General features: G+C 41.3%; 1 protein-coding gene across 1 annotated transcript; it reads left to right on the top strand.

The window, feature by feature from the left end:
* The first annotated feature begins 264 nt into the window (after positions 1-264).
* LOC120798042 lies at positions 265-15,205 on the top strand. The gene is made up of 10 exons (XM_040141986.1): positions 265-568; positions 2,575-2,720; positions 4,679-4,760; positions 4,967-5,102; positions 5,864-6,066; positions 6,236-6,372; positions 6,521-6,662; positions 6,785-7,066; positions 7,222-13,057; positions 13,719-15,205. Exons 1-10 carry the CDS (start codon positions 443-445, stop codon positions 13,727-13,729), a joined length of 7,101 nt encoding a protein of 2,366 aa, XP_039997920.1. The 5' UTR covers positions 265-442; the 3' UTR covers positions 13,730-15,205.
* The last annotated feature ends 1,211 nt before the right edge of the window (positions 15,206-16,416 follow it).

Here is a 16,416-nt window from a genome sequence, read left to right as displayed (position 1 = left end):
TTGTGTTAAATAATTCATATAAATGCAATGCACCGGTTTTTTGGGGGGTTTTGTTTTTTGTTTTTTGTTTTCTAAACAGCAAAATGACTCTAATAGCTGCATTTTTCATTTTTCCAAGTTTGGGCCACGGGACGTGAACGCAAATATATATTCATTAACGCGCTGTGTTTGTGTCTGCCATGTGGTTTGTGGCGCATGTAATGGTCTTCTAGTAGCACCGTGTCGGCGGGGCATAATTGGGGGTGGGTTGGGGGGCCTCTTTGATCAACGGTGGATCTAAGACCCCGCCCTAATTAGCTCTCCTTCGGCGTACCGTGGTGTGGTGAAGGAGCGAGCACCTATACGTTCGCAGTATCCAATCAGCGTTGTCAAATGCAAGTCGTTGACCGTGGCGATGTATGTGTTGTGTGGTAGCTGCTACGAGCAGGGCTAGACAGGCAGTATGGCGGAGGAGGGCTGTGTGTACGAGTTAGAGGGGCTAGAAACACAATTACAGAATTTGTTAAGCCGCTACTCAAGTGATGAATCGCGAACCGACAGTAAACCGTTCTGCTCTGACTTTTGCAAGGTAAGGAGACGTAGCTGAAGTTGGTGACAGGCTTGTTGTCGAAAGATAGGAGCGTTTATGTTAGTCGACTCCCCTCCCCCAGAACTGGTCGTCACTCGGCTAGCATTAGCAGTTAAGCTCGTTAGCATCTAGCTAACGATCCGTAGTCGCTTTAAAAACAAATATACCACCGTAACGCCCTTTGAACATGGTGTCGAATAACACAGGCTCGGATTCAGTTGTCGTTATCGAAACGTCCGAGTCAGTAAATTTTGTACTATTTTGACAGTGATTGTTCACTATACAGCTAGCGAGCTAACTCGGCTACTCGCTTGAGCCAGCTCGCCAGCTAGCCCAGAATTTGCCTGCAAGTTAGCATAGTTAGTACGCTGAATGTTTACCAAACTGAGCCACTGACTGGACAACTGTTTGCAGCCAAACAAAACGTTTGGTAAACATTTAACTAGCAGTGAACTTGTTAGCTTCTTAGTTGATGTCTAACTCGAGGCTGCCCTGCGTTATCAAGCATTTTCTATAAAGCTCAACTTCGAAATGTTTCTTAATGACCTGTCTTAACCCCCAACGGCAACAAGGAATGTAACTGTAAATTTACTCTTGTAGTAATAGATAACACAATTTTTGGCATCACGAGATGTCCTCATAGCCTGAAGTTTTCAAGATGCTATAACGTTATTGGAATAAAACCAGTTAATTTTATCTCGTGGAAAAGTGCATTTAAATGTCAGTTGTGGGGGAATTGCTGGTAAATTTCCCACCGTCATAGAAAAGAGTCACAGATAAGGTTATAGCCTACGTAGTAACAGTGGAAAATAGTGTAGTCTGCTGTTGATAAATCCAACACATCTATGATCATTTTTCTACTGGGCTACTGGCATTACATTGAAAGTCAACATTTAGTTTAGCTCAGTATACAAACACCGTTTGGGCGCATAAATCACAATCAGTGTGTTTCATTATTGTTTTGGATCAAATAACCTGCCAAACTTAAGTTGTGATACTTTGTTACTTCCTGTAGTTTTATTTAATAGGAAACTAGATGTACTGATTGGACAACAGTCACCAACGTTATTGACACTTAACATCAACAGGATTCCAGTGGTGCACAAGAGTGATGTTTTGGATCTCTACCATTAGAGGGCAATATAAGCACATTGTATTTTAAGGATCTGTCAGGTCAACTGGAAGTATCGTGTAAAGCGGCACTAAATGCCACATTTGGTTTCCAAACAAGCCCCTGACTTACTTAGGTTATCGTGGTGTGCTGCAGCTACAAAGGATTTATGGGGGAAGCTGCAGACATAACTGCTCCAGTCAAAATGTTGGATGCGGCTGGTCTGCATTGACTGTACAAATAGTATTTTGATGCGAGCAATATCATAGAAAAATGTGGCTCATCCATACTTATGACTCCCATGTGCTAGTTGCTATAAGGGTAATCAGCGAATTAGGTAGCTGTCTGTTTTCTCTTGGTTTTTAATGTTGTACAGAACAGAGGTAGTGGTTGAATGGCTGCAACTGATATTTTCATGATCAGTTATTCTGCTGATTGATTATTTTCTCAATAATTGTTTAGTCTATTAAATCCACATTCTTATAATTTCTTTTTTAGTCTGATAAACAGTCCAAGACCCCAAAATATAACATTTACCACGGTATAAAACATAGAAAAGCAGGAAATCTTCATAACTGAGAGGCTGAGAAAACAGCAATTTTTTGCCATTTTTTCTTGAAAAGTAACTTAAACTATTAATCCATCATCAAAATCATTGTCAATTATATTTTATGTTGATCTACTAATTGTTATAGCTCTGACTGCTTTTTATGGGTGACACTGCATAAATTCCATGAGGCCTAGACTTGTACGTGTTACATCATCAGTGTACCTATAACTGCAGTCAAAACATCTAATATAGCCACAACCTTAAACATGGTAAATGATACAAACTGTTAATTGTCCTTGTAATTTTGTTTTTGACTCGTCTTTGTTTTGCCTTTTCTCTGTGCAGCTGGTGGAGGAGTATGCCTCACGCTGGCAGGTGCCACTGCCTCAGCTCAGGATCCTTGAGATAGCTCTCTGCTACTTTGCTCGAGCCTCTACCTTCTTCACATCAAACTGTGATCATGTGCTCCACACACTCAGTAGTCTGGCCTTGTGAGTACACAGACCTCCCTAAAGCGGTGGCTTTCAGTATTTGCATGCTAAAGTAATAGCAACAGATTTCATTTCCGACTTTAAAACGACAGCAGTGACACTTAAGTGCTGGCATTTAGAACTGTTTTCACAAAGACTGTCTTTTACTCTACTTTTGTTTGCGAAATTACATTTCAGGTAGTACAGCAGCATATAGAAGTGTTGCTGTTTTCACTATTACTCAGTGTAGAAGATAATGAGACATGGTGTTGACACATGTAACACACGTATGACAAGTGGCTGAATTTGCGGTATGTAATGTTCGAACAATGTGCTACTGACAGAGCGACGAGCCCAGGCTTTTTATATCTCAACTCCTGCCACCATTTCTGAATCTCCTCACTGTTAATGTGAATGGTACCAGAAAGGTTATATAACTGCTTCAAAAATACTTACTAAGGATGCATCTTTGCAATGGACAACACAGAGGCCACGTGTTCTTTAAGGACCAGTTCAAGTGTAGTCCAGTTGAACAAAGGTTGTACTATTGAAGAAAGTTAAATGTATTTTGAACACTCAATGTTTTCTCTATAAATTTAATACACACCTCCATACTTTCTTATGAGTGTATGGTGGTGACTTTTCACTCAAACTGTTTAAAGTTAGTCATCCAATACATCAGTAGTAACCACTTGCTTCTTGCCAGAAGGACTACATAGGGGAATTGTCAAAATTTGTTGCCTGAATTATTTTCTCTGAACAACCATACAAGTATCCAGATGTTTGCATAACAACCTCAGTTTTTGATTTCTTGATTTCTAGAGCGTATACTGGATTTTTCTTTTACTGTTACATTTAGGGATGTGTGCAATTAGTCAACTAAACAATTAAATATTGCTATCCTCACCAGTTGGCACCAGAATTACTAGTTGGTTACACTAATCATTAATATTTTATTGATGTACAAGGCTGGTTAACTAGCGCGTCTAAGATGTTCCGCAGCCGCCTGCCACTACCAGACGGAAGCCCCCCTGTCCTCATGCTAGTGCCCAGATGTTGTAAACCAGGAAGGTGAACCGTGGGATAAATGACATCTCGTAAAACCAGCACGGTTTGCCAGCATTTAGATCTAGAAAAGTAAAATAAGGTTGTATAAAAGCTGATTCAGAATAAATTGGCATTTAACCTCTCGACTGGAGCGATGCGTAAATACATGCAATAATTTTTCAGACAATGTTTAACTTTATCGATTAATTTGTGCTCAGTTTTGACTGTTTTCTGAGTGTTTTCTTACTTTTAGACTAGTCTAAATTTAAATTTCCGTCTACTGTCCAAATTTCACATTGGGTTATTTGTGAGTAAATGAAACTTTTTATTGCCCATCAGGGAATTGGCGAACATCACACACCCCCAGGGAAAAAATAGACACACTAGACACTGATATGACAGAGCATTAACTATATACACAATTTTTATAAAATAAACAGGTATAATAAAATAATACTTGCTAACGTCGTCACACACAGAGAAAAAAACCTTTTAAACCAATTGCAAACAGAAAACAGGATTATTCCCACATATATATTAAATAAAACCTTTGTTTTTATATATTTGTCCACCACCTCTGAAGTGGTCTCGTATATTCTGGGCTGGGCTGGGCTCTAGTATTTTCTATACTTTGGTGGCAACTTTTATGGAACCGAAAGTTGATTGTGTTCGCTAGCTCACACAAGCACATTTGTGAGCCAGGAAAATCCCTGGCATGCTGCCAGCTGTATACCCTGCTTCATCCATAAACTCTCTGTCCTCCATCCTCTGTCCCCCATGGTTTCCCTCAGTTTCCCAATTAACAGCTTTCCACTACCTCTTTATCACAGTCAGTGTCTTTGGATCCATATAACCAACTGAATTTCTGTGAATTTGGCTAACAGATCATAGGTATTAAGTAGGATTACCAACAATTTTTGATTTCCTCACAGGAGTGTTTTTGAGTTGCTGCTGTTCTTTGACCAGAGAGACTTCCATCAGGAGCCACTGAAACACTTCACTGTTACATTCCAGGTAAGTAGGAAGTGCAATTGAATCAAAGATTAGAAACTTTAAGACTTAATTTTACAATTCTTCATTGTGTGCTATACCTCTCTGGACAGATAACCGTTTAGGGCATTGTTGTGGCAGAAAATATTTGTTAAGATACTGGTACTAGCATTATAAGTCACTTTTTTTTTTCTTTTCTTTTTTTTTTTGGTCCCTTGTCCCTTCTCCAGGAATGTCAATTGGCCCTTGCAAGGCATCAGAATGTTCACTTACTTCAGGTGGAGCGTTTGGTTCAGGGCGGCGGGCTTTGGGCCAGCTCGGTCTTACAGGCAATCCTCAGTGAGTCCAGTTTACCTCAGAATGAAGGTAGGTAACATTCAACATTTGTATTATACACAAGACTGATGTCATTATTGGTATAACGATGGAATAGAGTAAATTCGTTTTTCTCTTTTCATCTCTCACTTTCTGACCACTGAAACGTCAGCCACATGCAAATGCAAGCCATTTCAATCAGTTGTTGACATACATCAGTGTGTGAATTTCACTTTGCCTTAGTAATTTAAATCGATTTATTATTAGCTGTTATATCACATTGTAATATATTTACCATGTTAAACTATAATTTTAAAGTAAGAGTTGAAATTCGTTTAGCATAGTGCCAGATACTTCTCCATACAATATGTAGTTCTCATATAAAATCTTGAGGTAATATTATTTTTTAATGTCTCATACTGTAAACTCTCAAACCAAAAGTTTGATTCCATTATGTAGCCGAATTGAACTCCTGTTCCCCCAGAACAAAACATACAGAACCAATTTTCACCAAACTTGGTAGACGGGTAGGGCATGGGCCAGGGAAGAACCCATTAAATTTTGGGGCAGATCTGGAACTTTTATATTGAATTAGAGTTTTTTTCCCCTGAAGTCTAGTGTATGTTCTTTGACACTGGACTTTGTGGAAGTATGCACTCTACTGCACGCATTTCCTAGTAAATTTTTAATGTAGACCAGAGCATATCTGGAGGTGTTTGCTTAAAAATAGTTTGTTCCCTCTCTTTTCCTTGTAATTACTTGAAATGTTTGCAGCATTAATTTGCCTCCTCTCTGGCTTGGCCTTTCCTTAGTGGATGGGTGCATCAACTCTGAGCTGCCAGTGTTCTTTGAGCTTCGGGTGCGCTACCTTTTAACCCGTGAGCGGGTCAGTGAGGCCATGGCCCTGGCAAAGTGTTGTGCTCGGCATCCCACAACAGGACAACACTTGTTCTTCCTCCAGGTCTACCTCACGTGGCTTTACAAAACTTCACAACATGACCGCCTACATGAAGAGGTGGGTAAAATAACTGCTGTATATTGTAGAGTAGCATGTCTTTCATTCAAGTGGTGAGAATTTTTCTGTCTGAATTTTGCTTGGGTACCACACAACTAGATCACAGTATTATGTATGAGAACTATCTTTTGGGCTAAACTGATGCTTCAGTTGTCCTTTGTTTTTTCAGGTGGATGACCTTAATGGTAAAGATGCAGTTCACATCATCTGTAGTTTGGAGTGTGAGGAAAAGGATGACTTGCTGCTAGCTCTCAGCAGAGCCATCCTCTCCCAGAAGCTCCGCAGGGGAGACATGTACTATTTGTGGTAAATAAACTTCAATTTGATGCTAATGTAATAAGAAGTCAGTGTATAACATCAACTGAAGCCTATTCAAGGCTTCCTAATTTCTACAAAAATCATAGCTGCCAGGTTATACAACATTAAGAACAATTATTTATTATGTTATTTGCAGTGATCTTGTCTTCATATGGAGTAAACTTCATAGTCGGTTGAATACATCAAAGCAAGCTCTACTTGAGGAGAGTCATCAGCTGATGCTGTCTGCCACCAATGTTAACTCAATCTTCCCTTTCATCAGAGCCATACTGCAAGAGGTGAGGTAGAAATTTGAAATGCAGTGAATATTTACAGGATTATATTTAAAAAAAAAAAAAAAATTTAGTAGATTTATTAAGATGTTAGGATTTTATAAAGTCCTTTGTTTGTAACTTCATAGCTGGGTGAAGATGGTATCCAATTCTGCGTGGAGCTTTGTGCTAATGCCCTGGAGTCTTGCCTTCCCTGTGATGTTGTGACGAAGTCCCTAATCTATAAAACCATTGCCGGCCTGCTTCCCAATGACTTGGAGGTTTGCCGAGCATGTGCTCTTCTTGTCTTCTTCCTGGAACGCACTGTTGAGGCCTACAAGATGGTGTACCTTCTTTACATGCATCCTGATCAGGAGTATCATGTGGAATACAGCCCCATCGGAAATCATGTTCGCTTTGAAACACTGCAGGTAGAGCTTCTTTATCACAAATCATGACAAAGAAAAGGCATAGTTTGGAATTCAGCTCAGTTCAGATGAGCAGTACAGAATTGGTACATGACACTGTTGCTTGCCATTTTTCCATATTGTTGTACCAAAACGTTTTCTTTTATCTCTCCCCTCAGGTCTTGAAAAAAGACCTCTATTTTGACCCAGAGTTTTGGAACCTCATTGCTTTGCGGACAAATTGTTTGAAGTTGATGAGTGAGAAGGTGGTTAGTGCTGCCCTTGAAGAAATCATGGAGGACAAATGGATCCCTAACTATTGCACCAAAGAGCCCGCTTTCCGGTCAAGCACATCATTATGTCAGAAAGGAAGTAAAGGGGCACTTCAGGCAGCAGCAAAGAAGCGGCATCATAAAGAGGATACTGACACTGCTTCCAAAAAATTAAAGGTGGGCCCAGGTAAAACGCGACTAAATGTTGATCACGCTGTAAAGAAGAAAGGCACCCAAGGATCACGACCTTTGAAGGAAGCATCATCTGAACGTTTGAGGCGTTCATTTTGGCAGCTAGACAGAATACAGGACAATGTTGCTATCGGGTATGGAGAACATAGACGCACCACAAGACTCTCAGAGAAGAACCCACCTAAACGGAGGATTAGAAAACCCAAGTGGCTTCTGGAAGACTCGGGAACTCTTGAAGAGAACAATGCTCCTCCGAAGATCAAAAAGCACGAATTGAAACATCAAAAGCACCATCGATCTTCTGTCGTAAAGAGGTCTGAAACTGGTCATATCAAGAACAATGCTAAACACAAACCTTCAGTAAATTCTCATTTAAAGGCAAGGGAAAACAACAAGCACCAGAGAGGATTTTCTTTGGATTGTCTTAAAGCAACCACCCCTCCACAAGTAATTCTTGAACTCTCCTTGCCAGACAATGAACTGATGGGTACATTTACTGAGGACACTTGCAACAGACAAAGAGGGTTCCCTCAAGTGCTTCTTTACAAACCTACAGTAAAGCTTCCTGCCATATCACAACCCATGAAGACTGTACATCGCAAAGAGGTTATTCTTAGAGCGCGGGATGCACCAATGTTTGTGCAACAGTTGCACTGTTATGCTCGGCGGCAGAAAGGAAAGGGTAATGGGTCAAATGTTCACGGCTCAGTATCAACAATCACACGCTCTTCTGTGCAGGGAAGTCCTCCTAAAGATCCACTAAGAGAATTCTGTGAAAAGCCTGAGATGAAAGGTGGAATTGCCTCTCAGACACCAACAACAGATGAAGTTACAGCATCCAAAGAAAAAGTCCTTCAAGCTCAAACTACTAAAGCAGTCTTACGAAAGACATCTGCAGCAAGAGAGCTCTCTGAAAAGTCTGCTGATGAGATGAAAGCTACTGTTGCTCCACATACACAAGCAGCAGTAAAAGTGACAGAATCCCTAGTTTTAGACAAGGTCCCTCAACCTCCAAGCAAAGGAAAAGTCTTTCAAACCATTACTTCAGCAAGAGGGCTCCATGAAAAGTCAGCTGCTGAAATGAAAGCTACCACTGCCTCACAGACTTTGGCAGCAGTTGAAGTGACAGGGGCCCCAGTGTTAGATAAGGTCCTGCAAGCTCAAACCACAGCCTCAGCAAGAGAGCTCTGTGAAGAGCCTGCTGTTGAGATGAAAGTCACTATTGCCTCACAGACCCCAGCAGCAGCTAAAGTGTCACAATCCCCAGGTTTAGATAAGGTCTGTAAAGCTCAAAGTGCAGAAGACCTCTCAATAACCACAGCTTCAGATGAGGTTTCACAGACCACAACTGCAGACAACAATCAGAAGATGGTTACTGATGGAATCCTTCTAGTCTCCAATAGGGCCAACAATTCAAACATTGGCTCTGCAGATCCCACGCCCTCTCATTCCCAAGATGATGTTCTTAGAGATGGGGAACAAGAACTTCAGTCACTTACCTCTCAGGCTGACACTGGCAAAATTCCTGTAGCCGAAGCAAAAGCAGACACTCAAGAGGTGCTCACCACAATCAGCAACAGCATTGCTGAGGTGGATGTCGCAGAAGATTTACCTAAAGATGCAAAAGGACATGCATCTGGTGAAAAAGACACAAGCCCCAGAGGAAACATGGTCACTCTTAGTAAGGTATCAGAGACTCCGGGTACTTGTTTACCTACAGACCTGGACAGTATAAATGACATATCTGCTCTGACATTAGTAACAGAGATGGTTACTGAACTTTCTCCTGAGGCACTTGCTCGAGATCTCGAGAATGACAAACCTCAAGCTCCAGAGAACAGTGCCTCCAAGGAGTCCACAGCTGGAAGTAAACCTGAAGTACCTCATAAAATATGGACTGCCTCCAGCTGCTCTGAACCAGATAGGGAGGCCTCTGTGGTTGTTGATGTGCAACTGAAGAAAGGGAAAGAAGGAACTCAGGATATTGCTCCAGAAACACCTGAGAACAGTGAGCCTATGGAAACACAACCAGAATCAGAGGAATCAAAATTGGAGTACTGTTGTACCTTCTGCAACAAGGTCTTCAAGGGAAGTCGTGTTGTATCACATGCAATGTTCCATTATCGTAGAGACGAGTGCATGTTCTGTGGGACAATGTTCAAAGATGACCTTCTGGCCATGATGCACCTTTCTGATCATATAGAGAAGCTAAAGAAGAGCAAAGAGTCAGTCAGTAACAAAGCCCAAGAAAACCCGGTCTCAGAGACCAAAGATAATTCCACACCTAAAACCTCTGCCAAAGCTAAGACCACAAATACGTCTTCTAGTCGTCGTAGTAGTGGGAGACCGAAGAAATCTGCTGTTTGTCCTAAATCAGAAAGCCTTCAAGATTCAAGCCCGTCTGAATTCAGAAAGTTAAGATCTAATGACAAGCAGGTGGATGGTCAGTTTTTACAAGGAAAGAAACAAAATACATCAAAGCACCTTAACAGCGAAACTCCTTTTCATAAGATAAATGGGCATATTGGCAAACGGAAAGAACTTGACACAGCAAAAAAGGACTTGGAAGCCAAGCAGCCACTTGCACAACAGGAGATCTCCCGAGAAAGAACGAGTAATGGATCTGGGAATCCCGAGTTGCCAGAAAACCAAGATATAGAGATGGATTCCTCTGCATCTTCAATTCAGGTAGGGAAAGAGTTTGGTTGTCCCACTGAGGATAAAATGAAGGAGACAGAATCTCTGCAGGTCCTGAAGGCAGCCACAAAAGAAAATGGGAAAGCTGTTGAAGAGAAAAATGTGGAGACTCAAGAGAAAGTTTGCTGTCCTGTGGATGGATGTGCTTGGTTTACAGACTTGTCAAAAAACCGTGTTGCACTCCTGTACCATGCTCTGGAAGATCACTATGGTGAGGTCAAACCTTTAGAACTGGCATTCCGTGTCGGAAACAGCAGATGTACTATTTGCATGAGGGTTTTGTGGAGTTTCAAACACTTTCAACACCATGTTGAAAGACACAGGATCACTCCTCGGCATCCTTGCCTTCATCAGGGCTGTACTGCCAGGTTCAAAACCGGAATGGAAATGAGACGGCACGCCAGGAGGCACAGTCCACTGCAGGCAGTGTGCTGTCTCCCTGGTTGTTCTCAACTATTTATTTGTCTCTGGGCACTAAACCTTCATGAAAGAGAGCACTACGCTACGTCCAAACCCACTAAACCAGACAAGATCACAAATGAGCAAACAGGTGACAAACATAATAACTCAGCAGTTGGAAAGAAACAACAGGATCATAAGTCAAAATATGCTACTGCTGCCACTGCTGTAAATAAGACTGTGACTGTAAAGGCTGCTCGTAAATTAAGAGGACAGGCAATACATAACTCGTCATCAAGAAAACACGTTAAAGCTCCTCTCTCCTCTGTCAGAGCATCTGCATTGAAACAGGAGTTGAAAGACAGAAATGAGACCAAGGATTCAAATGTCTTAAAGAATCTCTCCAACAAAGACACCTCCGCACAGCCTACTGTTCCTAATCTGAGATTGAGGCAAACATTAAGAAAAGGGCAAGTAACAAATTTGGCAGCTCCCAAAACTCACAAAGTCATCTCATCATCATTGTTAAAACACTGTAGCAACTTGAGGCATAAATTAAAGAAAAAGCAGGTCAAAGTAAAGGCAAAGGGTCCTACAAGAAGAGGTCGTCCTCCTAAATCAAATAAAGCTGTGCATGATGAAAACACTTCTACTGGTCAAAACAATGAAACTGTCAAAGAAAAAACTTCTCTGCAAAAGGATCCAAAGAGTCCCACTCAGCATGCAAGCCCACCTAAAGCAGCAGAGACCACAAATGTGAGCAACAGGTTAACAGTAGAAGAAAAGAGTAAGCAGGACCAAGATGTAGTCAAAACTACAGAAACATCAGTCGATGAATCAAAGTCTAAGAAATCAGTGAACAAGCAGATTAAGAAGAATCATGTTAAACAAAAAGGTGTCTCTCATGATAGGTCTACAGCTCTTGAATCCGATAACGGTTTAAATCAATTAATCTGCCCCACCTCAGCTGACAAAACACAGAAGTTAACCACTGACAAAATGAAGAAAGTGCACAAAGCAAAAAAGCGCTCCACTCCTAAAGAAAACGGTAGCCAAACTGCTGCTTCAGACTCCAGCAAGTCGAAGAAGCACAAGGTTACAAATAGCATAGTCAACACAAAGACTGTCAAGAAAAAATGTCCTCTCAAAGAACCAGAGTCTGCCTTGAAAAAGCCTGCCAAGGCAATATCTGTTGTCCCACAAGTTGAAGACAAAGCAGCAGCAGCAGTAGCAGCACCACCAGCAGCAGCAGCAGTAGCACCAGTAGTAGTAGAAGAACGTTCTGCTGATGAGGATGGAAAAGCAAAGGCAGAAAACACAGACTCAACACAAAACAGCACTGGTAACTCTGTGCCTGCTGTTACAGCCAACAGTTTAAATGAGGCAAGTACACCACCCTCCAAATCAGGAGAGAAAACACAGAAGGTAACAACAGATGAAAAGTCAAAGAAATCACACATCAAGAAAAAGGAGACACATAAAGAAAAGAATACTAAAAAAGCTTCTTCAGACTCAGGCAAGGCAAATAAGAAATACAAAGATACTAATAAAAATGAGGACAAAAAGACAGTCAAGGACAAACGGCCATACAAAGACCCAGGCAAAACATCTGCCTTGAAAATGACTGCCAAGTCAAAATCTGTAGCCGAACAACAGGATGAGACCAAAACAGCTGCAGCCTCAGTAATGAGCACTCTTAATGAAGAGGGACAAGTAAAGGAAGAAGCCTCAGATGCAACACTTGACCGCTCTGGTCCCTCCGTGCCTGCTGTTACTAGCAGCTTGAATGAAAAGAACTCTCCACCCACTGCCACTGAAGAGAACACGCAGGGGGTAACGACAGAGAAAAAATCAAAGAAATCTAATGATACGAAAAACACTGATACCAACAAAGCAAGTAAGAAGCACAAGAAAATTCATAAAGAAGGTGACCCAAAGATTATCAAGAAAAAATCTAAAGATCAGGGTCTTCCCTCAGTATCCGAGGAGCCTGCAAAGTCAAAAGCCGAAGTCCAACCACTTACTGAGGTGAAAGCAGAGGTAGAGGAGAGCTCTGCAGGTGAGGAGGGAAAGACTTCAGTAGAAACACCACCATCTACAATTAGCAGCCCCGGTTATTCTGTAGTAATGAACGGACAAGCAGCAAGTGAAGATGTAAAATCCACAGTGTGTAAGGACACTCTTGCCAAGTATAGTAAGAGGCCATACATGCGCCCGCCACCTACAGCTTACCTTGATGAGAAGTACATCACCATGCCAAAACGGAGGAAGGAGATGACGCTTTTCCAGTCGCACCAGATCAGTCCCCCTCCTGGGCAGGCCTGTGTTACAGCAGCTCTACAGAGACAACGATGTGCCAATTGTTTCGCTACTTTTAACAGTGCTGAGGATCTGCAGAGTCATCTCCAACTGCAGAAGTGCTCGAACCTCTTTGGGTTCGACTCTGATGATGAGGGTGAGTCTTAAGCCTTTATTATTGATGAGTTCACATGGAAAGTGTCAATACAGCATGCTTGGACATTGAGAATACCGTGTTGATCCGATGTTGAGAAACAAAATAAAATTAGTCCAACAATACGATGGTCCTCATACTTTTAGTCTTTTCTCTGGTAAAATGAAGCGTTAAACACTTTCATTAAAGCCTAACACAAGTTCTCCGTATGTTTCTTGCTTATCAGTCACATACTCTCACACTCGTCTTGTCAGGCTCTTGGAAGCAGCTGGTATAATTTTCTTTGCTGTCAGATTTTTTTTTTTTTTTTTTTTCATTCATCAACTCGAAAAATTCCACTAGATTTAACTGGGCTACGAACTTGTAGGGCTGACTCACTCTAAAAGACACTACACACAGACTTGAAGTAACCTGTTTTGTCTACACACAAAGCTTTTCAACCGTGTTTTAATTTTGTCTGGTCAAACAGATTCACTCCTATTTGAATCAGTCTGGCCGCCTACACAGGCTACACGAATGACTTGAAGCAGCCGCTGCTTTGCTAACGTTGCTGCTCCCGCTATGCCTCCTGTGTAGCCAACACTCTGCAGCAAGAGAAGTTAAATTTGTTAAAACATCTGTAGCTGTGTCATTATTCTCTTTCTTTTGTTTTATTCTGTTTCAGGCAACAGTTGAACAGGTCTACCTAAGTCGAAATGGATTGTCATCTCGGAGGCATAATAGACTTACCTGTGGACCTGCATGAGGCCCCTGAACGGATTGTACCTCAACAGATCAGTGCTGTCTAAATGACTCGTTGGTTACTTTCGGGCAAAGACTCATGCGTCAGGAGTTCTGAGAGGAGGCCGAGAACTTGAAAGGGTTACCTGACTTCTGCTGCGGTGCGTGCCTGTAACGCAAGGCCCGGCAGCGGCCAGAACACATCCAATAACCAATCAATAAAAAGACTACTGAACTGAATCCCAGTCAGACTGTTAGCAGAACAGCTAGTACTGAAGTGCCTGCTCTGGAAGCGCCGTGCTGTTTCCAGCTGCTTCACCTGGTATGGAGATTAAGCACTGTGGCTTAAAGACTGGACTCTTGAAAGCTGTGAAAAGACTGACGCTAGATGACGAGGCTGCTCCTGCTATCACTAGGATACATATTTTTCACATCAGTAAGCCATAAAATGACATTGTTTGCTTTTTGCACTCTTCTCATAAGATATTCTGTTAATTTTTTTTCTTCTTAAACTCCAAGTGATGCGAATTGTACAATGAAATAAGCGTTCAAAGTTCATGCTATTTTAACATCCTAAGGTTACAAACATAGTGTAGACAGAGTCTAAACTTTGAAAGTTGTAAGATTGCTGTATCAGAGTCTTTTTTTTTTTTTTTGGGATGTTTTTATGTAGAATCCTTGTTTAAATACTAATTGTATTTCTTATACAAAGTTGCCCCAAGGGGTTGGTTAGGTCTGTGCTGCTTGTCCTCATAATGAGTAACCAGTAGGGGTCAGTGTGCACCAATCCGAAGCTCTTCATTGTGTTAAACAGATTCCTTTTCTTCCTCTTACTAAACACAAGATGATATTGTTTGCTTTTTTGCAACAGACAGATTTATACATACACAGTTGCTCCACTGCATTTATCACTGTACAGCCTCAAGAAATGCTTTCACTTCCAGTCACATCCATCTAGCTGTATTTCCTTCAGCAATAACAACTGCCACCCACAAAATGTGCCAGTATCCCACTAATATTTTTGCTGGATTCTGTCACTGATCATGTTCTGTCAATTATTCGCCGTCAGTGGAGCAGCTGACATTCTGGCTCATATTCTATTTTCTCACTTCAATATAGATTTTTCATTTTTATCTTTACTGAACTGTCCAAGACCCTAGAAACATGTGATTCCTCTTGTAGGGTGAATGTTCTCTTTCAGGATTAATTCAGAGAGGAACGGAGATGTGGCAGTCAAACTACCACAGTTTTAAATGTTACTGGGAGGCCGCACCAGTCTTTCATGAGCAGCAGCAGGTTATATTTATTTATGTTTTATTTTCTATCTTTTGTAAATATTTGAAGAGTTTCAACGGCTTATTATATAAGGGGATGTTGGAGCCGGGTTTATATTTTGTTCTTGAATTAAAAATAAAACTTATTTCAAATGGCTTCTATTCTCCTGGCTTTACAGTGGTAACCAATATACCAGAGAAGTGCACGTTTTTATCTGAGGAATGAGCAGATTACTCCAACATTAGGAAATAGAACGTGTCAGTGCACTGGGCTGCAGAGGACGAAAATACTAAATTATGTCCCAAGTACACCAATGAAGACTCAGAAGACTGACAAGATTAATCCTCACCTTTGCCGCACTTTGGCTTATCTCAGCTCACAAAAGCTTTGCAAGCCAACACGTGAAGCTACTTAAAAGATAAAAGCAGCGAGGAGGAGAACCCTATTGCCAAGTGTGAAGAACCTGGCAATAAAAGACTTCATGTTTTTATCCAGTACACAAATTGCCGTCTTAAATGAGTGCAGTTGTCAAGAGACCTTTTTTCTTTTTTTTCCTATTTTAAATCCTTAGCTGTCAGTGCTCGCAGCTCTTTAAAATGCACACGCACCAGAGTGTTTTGGTTTCAATACCGAAGTTCTGAGTATTTTCATGTGACAGTAGTGAAAATCGGTGGTGCAGGAGTACGGGAAGGAGTGCAAGTCCAGACTAAGTCCCCCCCCCCCCATTCAAAAATCTGTTTTTCTTTTTTCTAACTTAACTTCAATGTTTGACCTTCATTGTGAAGAGTTTGACGATTTGATATCTGAAATATACCCGTTGTAGGTATATAACGGGAATATTTAAACAAGAATATTTATTAGACAGTCTTCATTAAATGACATTGACTTTACTTTTAATGACCACTTCTGATCTGACAAGGAACTGAGCCCGCAGCTGCACTCAGAAGACTGACTGTACCCTCAGGCCCAGACTCTCTCTGCCTGAAACTTCACAGACATTTCGGGGTAATTTTCCTGCAATGTGAGCACACTATCTAGAGAATGGCATGTAGTATTACTGTGAAACAAATCCTATTTCTGCCTGTCATTGTCAGGAGAGCAGCCAAAATGTAAACCCTGCCTGGTCTCAGCTCTTGATTTAGCACAGCTGTTCAAAAATAGTCATAGTTTAAAAATGCTTTAGGTAGCTGGAGCTTTCTGGTTTGGATGTTATTCATTACCGTTCAGCCGTTAGTCACTGGTGTCAGCTAATGATGCAGACGCATAACCGTTGAGGCTGCACAGCAGGCAGACAGTCACAGGGACCAGACAGAAGCGAGATCACTGTATTTTCCATCTGAGTCAATATTGTTTATCGTGGTAGACAG

This window comes from Xiphias gladius, chromosome 13, assembly GCF_016859285.1.
Source record: "Xiphias gladius isolate SHS-SW01 ecotype Sanya breed wild chromosome 13, ASM1685928v1, whole genome shotgun sequence".
In the NCBI taxonomy this organism is placed as follows: Eukaryota; Metazoa; Chordata; class Actinopteri; order Istiophoriformes; family Xiphiidae; genus Xiphias; species Xiphias gladius.
The sequence above is the reverse complement of the archived record's forward strand: the minus strand, read 5'-3'. Positions and strand labels throughout refer to the sequence as shown.

Bases quoted from the DNA above. Each gene is read 5' to 3' on its own strand.
- LOC120798042 (XM_040141986.1), top strand. From the start codon at position 443: ATGGCGGAGGAGGGCTGTGTGTACGAGTTAGAGGGGCTAGAAACACAA. The intron at 4,761-4,966 runs GTAAGTAGGAAG...TCCCTTCTCCAG, and splicing joins ACTTCACTGTTACATTCCAG to GAATGTCAATTGGCCCTTGC. The intron at 6,663-6,784 runs GTGAGGTAGAAA...GTAACTTCATAG, and splicing joins TCAGAGCCATACTGCAAGAG to CTGGGTGAAGATGGTATCCA.